At 35.4% G+C, this 15,741-nt stretch overlaps 1 protein-coding gene across 7 annotated transcripts in view; it reads left to right on the top strand.

Moving 5' to 3' along the window:
• Positions 1–15,741, top strand: part of PARG (poly(ADP-ribose) glycohydrolase) — a 123,196-nt gene that overhangs the window by 21,096 nt on the left and 86,359 nt on the right. For 6 of the 7 annotated variants that reach the window (XM_046027968.1, XM_046027972.1, XM_046027973.1 and 3 more), the window contains exon 7: positions 1,170–1,244. The exons of the other annotated variant lie outside the window; for it this stretch is intronic. In XM_046027968.1, coding sequence (XP_045883924.1) covers positions 1,170–1,244 — 75 coding nt within the window. The remainder of the gene's footprint in view (positions 1–1,169; positions 1,245–15,741) is intronic. 7 annotated transcript variants of the gene reach the window in all.

Raw genomic sequence — 15,741 nt, 5'->3', positions numbered from 1 at the left:
TGACTCCATTTGGGGCCTGTTTTGTTTTTTTTGTTTTTTTTTATTTTAAGATTTTTATTTATTCATTTGACAGAGAGAGAGATCACAAGTAGGCAGAGAGGCAGGCAGAGAGAGAGGAGGAAGCAGGCTCCCTGCTGAGCAGAGCGCCCCCGATGCGGGGCTCGATCCCAGGACGCTGAGATCATGACCTGAGCCGAAGGCAGCGGCTTAATCCACTGAGCCACCCAGGCGCCCCCTGTTTTGTTTTTATCACCATTAACCAAGAATAAAATACTGTTTAGTCGGATGTCACACCAGTAGATGGCGTGCTATTTTGACTTTTCTCTCTGCGTAAATATATAGTTTATATGAGCTGCTGGGGGAAGATAACCATTTATAAATATGTAACTTATAAAAATAGCTGATAATAAAGGAAAAAACACCATTTTATGCCTTAGGCATCAATCTTTTCTCATTATTGCTATCTCTCCTGTGAAGCCTTTTTAGACATTTTTTCCTAATTTATTCCTCTCACGAAATTTTAATACCGAAAATATACTGTATATTTGCATATATAGTGTGAGACTATTGATAGCCAGCAATCATTATGATATTTAATTTTTTTTATCTCCAAGATCCAGTTTTATCCATTGAGAATGTATCACCTCTGTTTATAATGCAAGCGTTAGAGTTATGATTTTTTTCCTATTGCTTGACCTTTCTGATCTCATTTTTCTTTTTTTAAAGATTTTATTTATTTATTTGACAGACAGAGATCACAAGTAGACAGAGAGGCAGGCAGAGAGAGGAAGGGAAGTAGGCTCCCTACTGAGCAGAGAGCCCAGTGTGGGGCTCGATCCCAGGAGAGGAAGGGAAGCAGGCTCCCTACTGAGCAGAGAGCCCAGTGTGGGGCTCGATCCCAGGACCCTGAGATCATGACCTGAGCTGAAGGCAGAGAGGCCTTAACCCACTGAGCCACCCAGGCGCCCCTCTAATCTCATTTTTCTTAAGTGAATAATAAATAAGTGTGTATTCTGTTTGTTCATAGCTACTTACATGGAGTAGCTAATGGTAGGAGGAAGCTTGATGCTGATTAAGAAGTTTACTGGAAATAGTTCATAAAGGAGAAAGGGTATTTGTAGATAATTTACTGACTATATCATGAAGTTTTGTTTATGCTTCTTCCATAGGATGCTATTCTGAAATACAATGTGGCATATTCTAAGAAATGGGATTTTACAGCTTTGGTTGATTTCTGGGATAAGGTAAAAGTATGCTTATTCCTTTAACTTATGAAAATAATCTATGTATAAAAATTTTGAGAAAATACCCATAAATCTGTCACACTAACATAATTATTATCCATTATTTTTGTGAAAAATATTTCCTGTTATATGTATGTTTTAGGAGCTAATTTTGAATTTTGCTTTAATCTCTCATAATGCTCTGTTAAATTTTTATACCATCATCAACATTATTAATGGCTGTATGATATTTTATAATTATTTCATGATTGGAAACATTTAGGCTGCATCCAGTTTTCCTCTGTTCTCATTTACACTGTAGTAACGTGTTTATGTACGTTTGTGTAGGTATGTATACACACACATACACATATATATATATATGTTTTCCCAAACTCAATATTGCTTCCTTGGGTGATTCCCAGAAATTAGATGGCTGGGTCAAAGGGCACAGAATTATAGCCTGGAGTTTATGCTGTAAAATCACTTTCCATAGCAAATTTTAGTAATTTAGTATACCATTTTAATGGGTGAGAATACTACTTTCATAGTTGTGTTAGAAAAATGAAAGCATGGCAAAAGAGGGAGTGCCGCAGATAAATTAAAAAATTTGCATGGAAGGGTGCCTAGGTGGTTAAGCTGGTTAAGCTTTTGACTCTTGGTTTTAGCTCAGGTCATGGTCTCAGGATCCTGAGATGGAGCCCTGCTTTGGGCTCCTTGCTTAGTGTAGAGTCGCTTGTCCCTCTCCTGCCCAACACTCTGTCTCTAGAATAAATAAATAAAATCTTAAAAACAAATAAATAAAATTTGCATGGAAAATCAAAGAAAGATGACATCTCATTTGGAAAGTGTAATTAGCACATAAAGCTCCCTGTACGTTATCTTCTGCAGAGTATATGTGCTGCCAAAGCGAGCACTCTGTTCTGCAGAGTATAAGAGCTTACTATGTTTGCTAAATTTGTTGCCTAAGGAAGTGTTCCTGTAAGATATTCAAGCCTCTTGGAAAAGCAAATTTTGGTTAGGATAAAGTAATTTTCTAGTAACTGTAGTGGTATCACTATGAGAATGAGAGATCTCCAGTTTAAATGACTTTAATTCTTAGCCTGTTAACAGGTAATTTTACTAATAAAATGTGAGGTTTATAGTATAAATTTGAAATCAGCTTGCTTTTAAAGCTTGAGATCATTTTTTTCCTGGGTATATCCTTTATCTACTACATTTTTTTCACAGACCAAAAGAAATACGTTCAGCTACTTTTGAGGAAAAGAAGAATAAAGGAAATTGCATTTATTGAAGACATATGTATGAAAAGGAATATAATACTGAATTTAATCCTCAAACACTTTTGTGAAGTGTAGATATCACATTCAATTTAGAGAGGAAAGTAGACTTAGAGAGAACTTAAGTAACTTGGTCAACATTATACAAATATTGAGTGAATTCACCAACAAGTATTGGGGGATCTAGATTTGAGCTCAGTTCAGTTCCAGCACAAAATATGTTCTTTTTCTTTTTCTTTTCTTTTTTTTTTTTTAAGTAGGCTCCATGCCCAGCGTGGAGCCCAACTCAGGGCTTGAAGTTACAACCCTGAGATCAAGACCTGAGTTAAGATCAAGAGTCGGACTTAAAGCTTTTGTTCTTTTTTTTATTATAATGATGTTTATCCCTTAAGAACACTGAACACCCTTACATATAAGCCACTGTTTTATTAAAGATAGAATTGACTGACAGTCTTATCATCAGAAAGCAGGGAGCCCTGAACATGTCTGTAGGTAACTGTAATAATTAGGCAGAGTGGAAGAAATGGTTTAATAGAGTCTAGTGGATCATGGAAGGGGAAAAGAGTTTTATTTTGGGTCATGGGGGAGATATTATAGAGGACGTGGTATTTGGGTGGTCGAGCGTAAAAGGTGTAGAGGAGAAGTAGTTAAAGGAAATATATTTTGCAAATAGCCTGTTAAATGCATTAACTTCTTTCACTTAGCACAATGTTACAAGGTTCATTTGTGTTGTAGCATATGTCAGTGCTTTATACCTTTTTATTGCTGAATAATAATCCATTGTATAAGTATGCCACATCTTCTTTATCCATTCATCAGTTGATGGATATTTGGGTTGTTTCCACTTTTTGGCTGTTATCATTAGTATTGCTGTGAACATTCATGTATAGGTTTTTGTGTGGGCCTGTTTTTTCACTCCTTTCGATATATACCTAGAAATTGCTAGGTTATTTGCTAACTTGTCATTTCATATTTTAACGAACTGTCAAACTATTGATCCAATTGGCTGCCTTACTTTACAGTCCTACTGGCATTGCACAAGGATTCCAGTTTCTCCACATCTTTGCTTGTCCTTTTGATTTTAGCCATTCTAGTTGGTGTGAAGTATCTCATTGTGGTTTGATTTGCATTTCTCTAATGACTAATGATGTTGAGCGTCTTCATGTGACTATTGGCATTTATATATCTTTTTTTGAGAATTATCCATTCAATTCCTTTGCCCTTTAAAAAAATTTTTTTTTACTGAGTTGTGTCTTTTAAGTCATAAGTCCCTTATCAGTTATTTGATTTGTAGATACTTTCTCCTATTATATAGATTTACTTTTCATTTTCTTGATAGTATCCTTTGAAGCACAAAAATTTTCAATTTCAATAAATTCTAATTTATTTTTTCTTTTGTTTCTATTTTTGTTGTCATATCTAAGAAGCTATTCTGAGGTCAGAAAGACTTCCTCCTTTGTTTATTTCTAAGAATTTTATGGTTTTAGTTCTTAATACCTACGTACATGACCCATTTTGAGTTAATTTACATATGTGGTATGAATTAGGGGTCCACTTTTACTGCTTTGCAGATAAGTATCCATTTTGTGTTAATTTTCATGTATTATACAAGGTAGAGATGTGATTTCATTATTTTGTGTTGTGAGTAATCTGGTTGTCCCCGAACCATTTGTTAAAAAGACTCTAATATCCCTATTGACTTTTCTTGGTATTCTTTCAAAAACTAGTTGACCATAAACATTTATCTGGCCCATTGATCTGTATGTCTGTCTTTATACCACTATCACACAGTCTTGATTACTAAACTTTGAAGTAAGTTTTAAGCTGGGAAGTGTGAGTGCTCCAACTTTGTTCTTTTTCTAGTTTGTTTTGGCCATTGTGGATCTTTTGCATTTCCATTTGAATTTTAGGGTCAGCTTATTAATTACTGCAAGGAGTTAGCTGTTGAAGAGTAACATTTGTAATCATAGTAATAGAATCTAAAACAGTTTTGCATTTTGATATAGGACCAGTAATTTCAGAGTTCCTTTATCAAGCTTTTGACCCATATGATGCTCAGTGGCAGACATAAAATAATAGAAAGCTTGTGTCTGTATCAGAATGTCCTTGAATCTCTGTATCTCTTAGTCTTACAGAGATAGAATTTTTGATGCAAAGTTGACCAAATTAATATCCTCTTTGTCTTAAATTGTAATTTATACATGGTCTGTTTGCATTTTGTAGTTTTCTGGGTTTTAATTGGATACAGTTGTTAATTTTGGTAAAAAGTAATGTTAAATTTGACACTTGACAATGGCAGTAAAACATGCCTTTGGTTAAAATACCTCTGTCACCTTGGTATGAGGTAAAATGGTCATTTTTTCTCTCTCTTCTTAATGAAACTACTCAGACAGGATCTTGTTTCCCTTTTGTCAGGTGACCTTGCCCAGAGGGGTAATATATAGCAAGTTTTAGTGTGTTTAGTGTAGACCATAAATATGAGATGATTACCTAGGTGCTGATGATAGTTTTATAGTTTTTTAGAGAGAGGAGGCATTGCGTTTTTGACCTTCTGATTTTTATTTACTTTGTAAAAGTACAAATGGTTAGAGGAGTCCCTGTAACTGTACCAAATATTCATTTCTTATTTTCTTAAGTCTTTGCACTTACATCTAGTATTTTATAGTTATATCTAGATACAAAAGTATATTTAAAATGTTTTAGGATATATTACAAAATTGTGTTACATAGCTTTATCATCTTTAATCTTAATGGTTATATAATATTCCATCAAATTGATAGATCATTTTCTCAGCTATTTGCAGTGTTAGAGATTTAAGGACATCTGTTTTTGTGTAAAGTGTATCTAGAGATTCAGAGGTATTCTTCCCTGTGACTCTTTGTTATTCCATTGTCATCAGCGTATTTAACAGAAGTCATTGGATATTTAATATGGTTGTGTGTTTTCCTGTCCATCAAATCTCCAAGGATATTAATATAGATCTTTGCCACATCACAGCCCACAAGGATGACATTGCCCAGGTGGTTAAAGACATATGTTTTAGTGGGATTGGAGGAGGAAAATGAGATCTGTAGTACAAGAGAAGCAATTGTTTGGCTGGGTTTTAAATTATGAATGAATTATATTTGCTTTGCATTATCTATGTCCACATTTTAGAGTAAGAGTACTTTGAAAAGGGTTCTTAAATGTTGCTTATTAGCGGTATTTGGAAATTGTTTACTTAAATGTTACATTGAACTCTGCATGCCTTGCTTTGCTAAGAAAAAAATGAAGTTTAAGTTTAACCTCATATCAACTTAATATTTTAACTGCAGAAGTTAAGTTTATTTGGGGGCAGTTAAAATTTATCTCCTTAAAACCTTGTTTTTGGCTAATTCTGTGTGTACTAGATTTTGTAACCAGACCTTCAGAACAGAAGGTGTTAATAACCACAGTCGTTTAGTGTCATTCCATGGTATGGTTTTATCTATACACTAATATCTAGTGCAAGAAGTAAGAGACCCAGAATCCTGCTAATCCTGCTATGTGAGCATACTTATTTGAAATGAAAGTGAGTATTTGAAATGAAAGTGAGTTTTTACTTTTGCTAGAGCCCAGCAAAGATCACGGAGATTATTATTTTGTAATTTATACTTAAATATTTAGATGCTAGTGAGTTGAAATGGCCCTTACTTAGTGTTTTTTGCATCTTGAATGTTAATATTGGTCTTCCTCATTGCCAGATGTTGGAAGTGCTAGGAATAAATAGTCTGTGTTTTATGGCTCTCCTGTGTGATGTTCCACAAAATTTAATTCAGGCACTTCTATAATTTGTATTCTAAGTAGATTGTTATTACTAGCATTTTTTTCACAGGAAAGTTTAACAAAATGTTCTATATATTAAAAAAGGTCCTCTATTAATGCATTTTAGAGATGTTTTAAATAGTTTCCATATTACAACACCTGTAGCACTATTTCTTCTCATTCTCAGTAGTTACCTTGTAATTCACATGCCACATTAAAGCTCTTATGATATGTTTAAGAGTGATTATTTCTGTGTCTGTGATCCTGGCTTCTGTGTCTGTACTTGGGTGGTAGTAAAAAATGGATGTTTGCTTTATAAATATTCATTAGATCATACATAATATATTTTGTGTACTTTTTGAATATATACTTCACAATAAATGTGAATGTTAATTTATTCAGTATAAAGAATTTTAAATTCTAAAAGTGACATGTAGCAAACTTTTTCAGCAAATGGATTAGTTGTTAAAAGGAAACCTAAAGGTTTTAGTGACTATTTTATTTTCATTTCCATGTTTAGTTTTATGTCTGGAATAGAAAAGATAGGATCGACTAAGCCTCTTTTTTCCTCACTTCTGTTGGTTTATACAGGCTGCCATAAATAACAAAATGGGGTTTATTATTTTTATTATTTTTACATCTGTGACTGCTAAAAGAGACTGAGAAATGGGAGTGTGGGATGAATAGAATTTACAAATAAAAAATGGAAAAACACTTAAAGGAGAAAAGTTTTGTTGCTGTGATTAGGCTAGTAATATATTCTTTTTTGGAAGCCACAGGTTTTTTTGTTTTGTTTTGTTTTTTGGGTTTTTTTGGTTTGTTTTTAGTAAATACAGCATGAAGTCTATACCTCATACATATGCAATAATTTCTTTGTTACAACTCAGAGATTATGCATCCTTTACTTTTGCTGTAGTTACTTACTATAGTTATTAAAATATTGTATATGTGTCATCCTGTCAACTGGTATCCTGTGACTTCTCAGAGAAAGGCTGGGTGTAAAGCCTTTTTCCCTGTAAAGGAGCTTGTGTAAATCTGTCAGTAATGAACTTGCATTTTTTAATGTGCTACTTAACTTTAAAAGGTAAATGGGGGTCACACTGAGTTTTGAAGAATGCAAACTAAGTGGAACAAATTACGCCGTAGTTACTTTTTCCTTCAGAGATCTTCATAAGTAAAAAACTTGAAGATAGGTACATTAAAATTTATTATCTAAAAATTGAAGGATATACTGTTATATCTATGTTTAACTAAAATGATACTTTGAACTCATGAACCCTACTTTAAAATTATAATTATTGGGAACTTTAAAAATTATAATTATTGACATAACATTGTAGAAAAATAAATACAAACTAGTATTAAAATAGATTATAGAAAAAGTTCATCTTACATGTATAAATGTCATGGCTGGAAGAAGTTGTTAAATTTGATTCATATGTTTATTTGATAAAAAGTTAAAGTGTGTTAAAATTATTAGGCAAAAATCATAGCATAAATCGTTTCTCATTAAATAGCCTAAAACATAATAGTACCATGTTTATGGATCACTTTAACATCAATACATCTGTCTTCAAGTGGTATCTTGTAGACTTCCTGACTTTCTGGGACATGACATACTATTAAGGACAGCTTATCTAATAAGTATGCCAGATGTGCTTAGTATTTTTTTCTCTATTAAAAATTTTAGAACAAAAATACTTGAGCAGTTTTTCTTTTTTCTCTCTCCACAGTATTACCACCCCCCCCCCCCCACAATAAACATTTCATGGAACATTAGTGTTTTCTAGAATAGTTTGGGAAATGGTGATGTAAGGCAACAGGTTGTTGTAATCAGTATTTCAAATCAGGGCAGATTTCCTTAACTAATAGCCAGTAAAGATTGCAGCTACAATAGCTCTTATTTATTTATTTAGTAACGCAGAACTAAGTTTCTGAATGTATATAAACACATTACTCCTTAGCTTCCAGGTCTAAATGCAATCCTTCATGGCTAATCTGTTTCTGGATCTTTCTTCAAAGCTTAAAAGATTTAAAGTGTCCTTATTGTATTTGTCACAAAGAGCCTGTAGCAAATTCCTAATCAAATGAAAGCAGCCTTGAATGTTTCATAAGACTACAGCTAATGTCTTTATCTCTCTAGCTTTCAAACCTCTGATTTGGAGTTCAGTGGAAATTTAGCCTTTTTGGACTTCTTCCCCTGATGACTCACAGTCTCTACAAACAATAAGGTCTGCATTGCTTTACAGCTTTTGACTTAATTTAATTCATGAGAACTGTAGGAGCCAAAGAGAGCTAATCATAGTCACTAAAATATTGAATTTAAGACTCATATTAAATATGTGGACTTTCCCCCTAGTTTGGTTAAGGTATGTTTTTGGATCAGAGCGTATGTTGAGGGTATCAGATTCATGATTTATTTTAAATAGTGCATATTCTGTAGTACTAATTGCTGCAATTGGAACTAGACATCTTGCTTTATAAACTCGTTAAGTTATTATGAATGGTAAGTCTCAGTTGAGCCCTCCATGCACTGCGTCATTGATGATGTTAGTGTTGTTATTTTGTGTTTGTGAAACACTGTCTGTCATATTTGTGTATGTAGAGGACAAGGAGGATGGAAAATATGGATACCCAAACATGAAAATCTATCAGTGCAATTTCTTCTTTATTCCAATAAGAAATAAACCTAGTATATTAGTGTCCTGTAACTCCAACCTTAGTCGTTTGGTTCGAATAGCTATGGAAGCCATTACTTTTTTTTAAAATACATTTTATTTATTTATTTGACAGAGAGGGAGAGCATAAGCAGGGGAGTGGCAGGCAGAGGGAGAGGGAGAAGCAGGCTTCTCCAGGAGCAGGGAGCCCGATTTGGGGCTGGATGCCAGGATCCGGAGATCATGACCCAAACTGAAGGCAGTTGCTTGACCAGCTGAGCCACCCAGGTGCCCCAGAAGCCATTACTTTTAAATGTTGCTGTGGCATTCATTTTATTTTATTTTTTTTTTTTTTCCATTTTATTTATTTTTTCAGCGTAACAGTATTCATTCTTTTTGCACAACACCCAGTGCTCCATGCAAAACGTGCCCTCCCCATTACCCACCACCTGTTCCCCCAACCTCCCACCCCTGACCCTTCAAAACCCTCAGGTTGTTTTTCAGAGTCCATAGTCTCTTATGGTTCGCCTCCCCTTCCAAATTTTTTTTTTTTTTAATAAACATATAATGTATTTTTATCCCCAGGGGTACAGGTCTGTGAATCGCCAGGTTTACACACTTCACAGCACTCACGATAGCACTTACCCTCCCCAATGTCCATAGCCCCCTCCCCCTCTCCCAATCCCACCTCCCCCCAGCAACCCCCAGTTTGTTTTGTGAGATTAAGAGTCATTTATGGTTTGTCTCCCTCCCAATCCCATCTTGTTTCATTTATTCTTCTCCTATCCCCCTACCCCCCCATGTTGCTTCTCCATGTCCTCATATCAGGGAGATCATATGATAGTTGTCTTTCTCCGATTGACTTATTTCACTAAGCATGATACGCTCTAGTTCCATCCACGTCGTCGCAAATGGCATGATTTCATTTCTTTTGATGGCTGCATAGTATTCCATCGTGTATATATACCACATCTTCTTTATCCATTCATCTGTTGATGGACATCTAGGTTCTTTCCATAGTTTGGCTATTATAGACATTGCTGCTATAAACATTCGGGTACACGTGCCCCTTCGGATCACTATGTTTGTATCTTTAGGGTAAATACCCAGTAGTGCAATTGCTGGGTCATAGGGTAGTTCTATTTTCAACATTTTGAGGAACCTCCATGCTGTTTTCCAGAGTGGTTGCACCAGCTTGCATTCCCACCAACAGTGGAGGAGGGTTCCCCTTTCTCCACATCCTCTCCAGCATCTGTCATTTCCTGACTTGTTAATGGCATTCATTTTATTACCCAGGAATTTACTCTGTTACAGGGTGATAATAATTCCATGTTTTAATCTTTTTCATAATTGATATTTCTGTTAACTAGTTTGAAGTGTTTTTTGTTTTGTTTTGTTTTGTTTTTATTTGGTTGGCCATAATGCCTTGATTTATAATTCCTGGTAAATTAATTTACATTTACTTTTATGTTCCTACTGTATTTCTTTTAGATAAGCTGCTAACACTGTTATTTACATGTATGGTCTCATATTTAACAGCCAGTAGGATTTTGTGGTATATAATATCTGAAGATAAAAGGATATTTAAAAAAATGTAAATCTGGTTTTTTTAAGCAGTCATAACTTTTATTCAAATAACTTTAAAGATTCAGGATGCATGATTTTTGTTTTTTAATTTTTTTTTAATTAGTGCATAATGTACTATTTGTTTCAGGGGTACAGGTCTGTGATTCATCAGTCTTAAAACAATTCACAGCACTCACCATAGCACATACCCTCCCCAATGTCCATCACCCAGCCACCCCATCCCTCCCATCGCTCCCTCCATTCCAGCAACCATTAGTTTATTTCCTGAGATTAAGAATTGCTTATGGTTTGTCTCCCTCTATGGTTTTGTTTTATTTCATTTTTCCGTCCCTTCCCCCATGATCCTCTGTCTTGTTTCTCAAATTCCTCATATCTGTGAGATCATATAATAATTGTCTTTCTCTGAATGACTTATTTTGCTTATCATAATATCCCCTAGTTCCATCCACGTTGTTGCAGATTGCAAGATTACAGATTTTTTGATGGCTTCATTATATTCCATTGTGTATATAAATATATATACACATATATGTGTATATATATATATATACCACATCTTCTTCATCCATTCATCTGTTGAGGGACATCTAGGCTTTTTTCATAGGCTATTGTGGACATTGCTGCTATAAACACTGGGGTGCATTTACCCCTTCGGATCACTACATTTGTATTTTTGGGGGTAAATATGCAGTAGTGTAATTGCTGGGTCGTAGGGTAGTCTATTTTCAACTTTTTGAGGAAACTCCATACTGTTTTCAGAGTGGCTGCACCAGTTTGCCTTCCCACCAACAGTGTAGGAGGGTTCCCCTTTCTCCACATCTTCACCAGCCCCTGTCATTTTCTGACTTGTTAGTTTTAGCTATTCTGACTAGGGTGAGGTGGTATCTCATTGAGGTTTTGATTTGTATTTCTGTGATGCCGAGTGATGTTGAGTACTTTTTCATGTGTCTGTTGGCCATTTGGGTGTCTTCCTTGCTGAAATGTCTGTTCATGTCTTTTGCCCATTTCTTGATTGGATTCATTGTTCTTTGTGTGTTGAGTCTGATCAATTCTTCATAGATTTTTGGATACTAGCCCTTTATCTGGTACATCATTTGCAAATATCTTCTCGCATTCTGTCTGTTGTCTCTTGGTGGTGTTGACTGTTTCCATTGCTGTGGGAAAGCTTTTGATCTTGATGAATTCCCAGTAGTTCATTTTTTTGTCCTTGCTTCTCTTGCCTTTGGTGATGTTTCTAGGAAGAAGTCGCTACAGCTGAGGTCGAAGAGGTTGCTGCCTGTGTTCTCAAGGATTTTGATGGGTTTCTGTCTCATATTTAGGTCTTTCATCCATTTTGAGTCTGTTTTTGAGTATGGTATAAGGAAATGGTCCAGTTTCATTCTTCTGCATGTGGCTGTCCAGTTTTCCCAGCACCATTTGTTGAAGAGATTGTCCTTTGTCCATTGGACATTCTTTCCTGCTTTGTCAAAGATTAGCTGACCATAGAGTTGAGGGTCCATTTCTGAACTCTCTATTCTGTTCCATTGATCTATGTGTCTGTTTTTGTGCCAGTACCATACTGTCTTGATGTTTACAGTTTTGTAATAGAGCTTGAAGTCCGGAATTTTGATGCCACCAGCTTTGGATTTCTTTTTCAACATTCCTCTTACTATTTGGAGTCTTTTCTGGTTCCATACAAATTTTAGGATTATTTGTTCCATTTCTGTGAAAAAAGTTGATGGTATTTTTTTTTTTAAGATTTTATTTATTTATTTGACAGAGAGATCACAAGTAGGCAGAGAGGAAGGCAGACAGAGAGGAGGAAGCAGGCTCCCTGCAGAGCAGAGAGCCCGATGCGGGGCTCGATCCCAGGACCCTGAGATCATGACCTGAGCCGAAGGCAGCGGCTTAATCCACTGGGCCACCCAGGGGCCCCTAAAAGTTGATGGTATTTTGATAGGGATTGCATTAAATGTGTGGATTGCTCTAGGTATCACAGACATTTTCACAATATTTGTTCTTCCAATCCATGAAGGTGGAACATTTTTCCATTTCTTTGTGTCTTCCTCAATTTCTTTCATGAGTACTTAATAGTTTTCTGAGTACAGCTTCTTTGCCTCTTTGGTTAGATTTATTCCTAGGTATCTTATGGTTTTCAGTGCAATTGTAAATAGGATCGGCTCCTTAATTTCTCTTTCTCTGTTTTGGTGCTGGTATATAGAAATGCAACTGATTTTATATCCTGCCACTTTACTGAATTTCTGTATGAGTTCTAGCAGTTTGGGGGTGGAGTCTTTTGGGTTTTCCACATAAAGTATTCTATCATTTGCAAAGAGTGAAAGTTTGATTTCTTCTTTGCTGATTCAGATGCCTTTTATTTCTTTTTGTTGTCTGATTGCTGTCGCTAGGACTTCTAGTACTATGTTGAATAGCAGTGTTGATAGTGGACATCCCTGCTGTGTTCTGACCTTAGGGGAAGAGCTCTCAGTTTTCCCCCCATTAAGGATGATATTCACTATGGGTTTTTCCATAGATGGCTTTTATGATAGTGTGGTATGTCCCCTCTATCCCTACACTGTGAAGAGTTTTAATCAAGAAAGGATACTGTACTTTGTCAAATGCTTTTTCTTTATCCATTGAGAGTATCATATGGTTCTTGTTCTTTCTTTTATTAATGTATTGTCTCACATTGATTTGCAGATGTTGAACCAACCTTGCAGCCCAGCAATAAATCCTACTTGGTTGTGGTGAATAATCCTTTTAATGTACTGTTGGTTCGATCCTATTGGTTATTATTTTGGTGAGAATTTTTGCATCCATGTTCATCAGGGATATTGGTCTGTAATTCTCCTTTTAGATGGGGTCTTTGTCTGGTTTTGGGATCATGTAATGCTGGCCTCATAAAATGAGTTTGGAAGTTTTCCTTCCATCTCTATTTTTTGGAACAGTTTCAGGAGAATAGGTATTAATTCTTCTTTAAATGTTTGGTAGAATTCCCCTGGGAAGCCATCTGGCCCTGGGCTCTTGTTTGTTGGGAGATTTTTAATTACGGCTTCAATCTCCTTACCGGTTATGGGTCTGTTCAGGTTTTCTATTTCTTCCTGGTTCAGTTGTGGTAGTTTATATGTCTCTAGGAATGCATCCATTTCTTCCAGATTGTCAAATTTGCTGGCGTATAATTGCTCATGATATGTTCTTATAATTGTTTGTATTTTTTTGGTATTGGTTGTGATCTCTTTCATTCATGATTTTATTAATTTGGGTCCTTTCTCTTTTCTTTTTGATAAGTCTGGCCACAGGTTTATTAATCTTACTAATTCTTTCAAAGAACCAGCTCCTACTTCCATTGATCTATTATGCTGTTCTTTGGTTTCTATTTCATTGATTTCTTCTCTGATCTTAATAATTTCTCTTCTCCTGCTGGATTTAGGCTTTATTTGCTGTTCTTTTTCCAGTTTCTTTAGGTGTAGCATTAGATTGATTATTTGAGACCTTTTTTGTTTCTTGAGAAAGGCTTGCATTGCTGTATACTTTCCTCTCAGGACTGCCTTTTCTGTATCCCAATGATTTTGAACAGTTGTGTTTTCATTTTCATTTGTTTCCATGAGCAATGGCAGAATAATTCTTTAATTTCCTGGTTGACTCATTTGTTCTTCAGTAGGATGCACTTTAGCTTCCATGTATTTGAGTTTTTTCCAACTTTCTTCTTGTGATTGAGTTCTAGTTTCAAAGCACTGTGGTCCGAAAATATGCAGGGAGTGATCCTAGTCTTCGGTACCGGTTGAGACCTGATTTGTGACCCATTTATCTCTCAAATTCTCCCTTCGTGATCCAGTAGTCGTTTATCTCTCTTTGTCGCAGCTTCTTTATTCTCCATCCTTGGTCTTTTATGTCACTAATCCTCTCTTCTGCCTCATTTATTCTAGCAGTTAGAGCCTCCATTTTTTATTGTACCTTGTTAATAGCCTTTTTGATTGTGACTTGGTTAGATTTTAGTTCTTTGATTTCTCCAAAAAGGGATTCTCTAGTATCATCTATGCTTTTTTCAAGCCCGGCTAGTATATTTATAATCATCATTCTGAACTCTAGTTCTGACATCTTGCTAATGTCCATATTGATTAGGTCCCTGGCAGGTGGTACTCCCTCTTGTTCTTTTTTTTGAGGGGAGTTTTTCCGTTTTGTCATTTTGTTCAGAGAGGAATAATGAATGAGAGAAGAAAATGCTAAAAGGGTAAACAACGACCCCAGAAAGCTATACTAAAGAAATCAGAAGAGACTTGAAACTGGAAGGGGGAAAAAATAATTATAATCAGGCTGCTGAATAGAACAGAGCCACACGCTAGATTTTGGGTATATTTTGGTTAGAAAAAACTGCCTCCCAGAATTTTAAAGAAAAACTTACATTTATACGCACACACACACACACACACACACACACAAATAAGGGTAAATATGATGAAGGGATGGAATATGACTGTAATGATGAAAATTTTTAAAAAATTTTAAGAAAGGAATTGATAACGAGTTGGTTGAAAAAATAAAGAACAAAAAATTTAAAAAAGAGGAGAGAATCTAATCAGGCAGGAGACTAGAACAAAGTCATACACTAGATTTAGGGTATACTTTGGTCTGTTAAGAGAAACCGTATCTCAATATTTTAAAGAAAACCTTATATATAGACAAAAAATAAGTTTAAATACAATGAAGGGATAGAATATGAGTATAAAAATGAGAATTATAAAAGATTTTTAAAAAGGATTGATTAGATAAGATGTTGGCTGAAAAGGGAAAGAAGAAAAATTTTAAAAATAGAAAAAGGAAAAGATAGTGAAAATTTTGAAAACTAACTTTGAAAGACTAAAGAATCATGAGGAAAAAGCTATGAATTCTATGTGCTGTATTCCACTTTGCTGCACTGGAGTTTTGCAGTTCTCATTGATCAGTAAACTTGGTCTTGGCTTTTTGTTCTTGCTGATCTTCTGGGGGAGAAGCCGTTGGCGGCGCAGACTTCTATAAGTTCTGATTTTGTTCTCTGCTGCTTATCAGTATCACTTGCCAGTAGTTGGCTGATGGAGACTCCCATTAGCCCCTCCTCCCCCCGTGGTCTGTCTTCCCAAATATCACCTTGGATTCACTTCTCTCTGCATCCTACCTTCCAGAAAGTGGTTGCTTTTCTGTTCATAGAATTGCTGCTATCCTTGTCTTCCATCTCCTCTTGAGTTTGTAGGTGT

Source organism: Meles meles, chromosome 13 (genome assembly GCF_922984935.1).
Source record: "Meles meles chromosome 13, mMelMel3.1 paternal haplotype, whole genome shotgun sequence".
Lineage (NCBI taxonomy): Eukaryota > Metazoa > Chordata > Mammalia > Carnivora > Mustelidae > Meles > Meles meles.
Note: the sequence above shows the minus strand (reverse complement) of the source record. Positions and strands in the feature narration are given on the sequence as shown.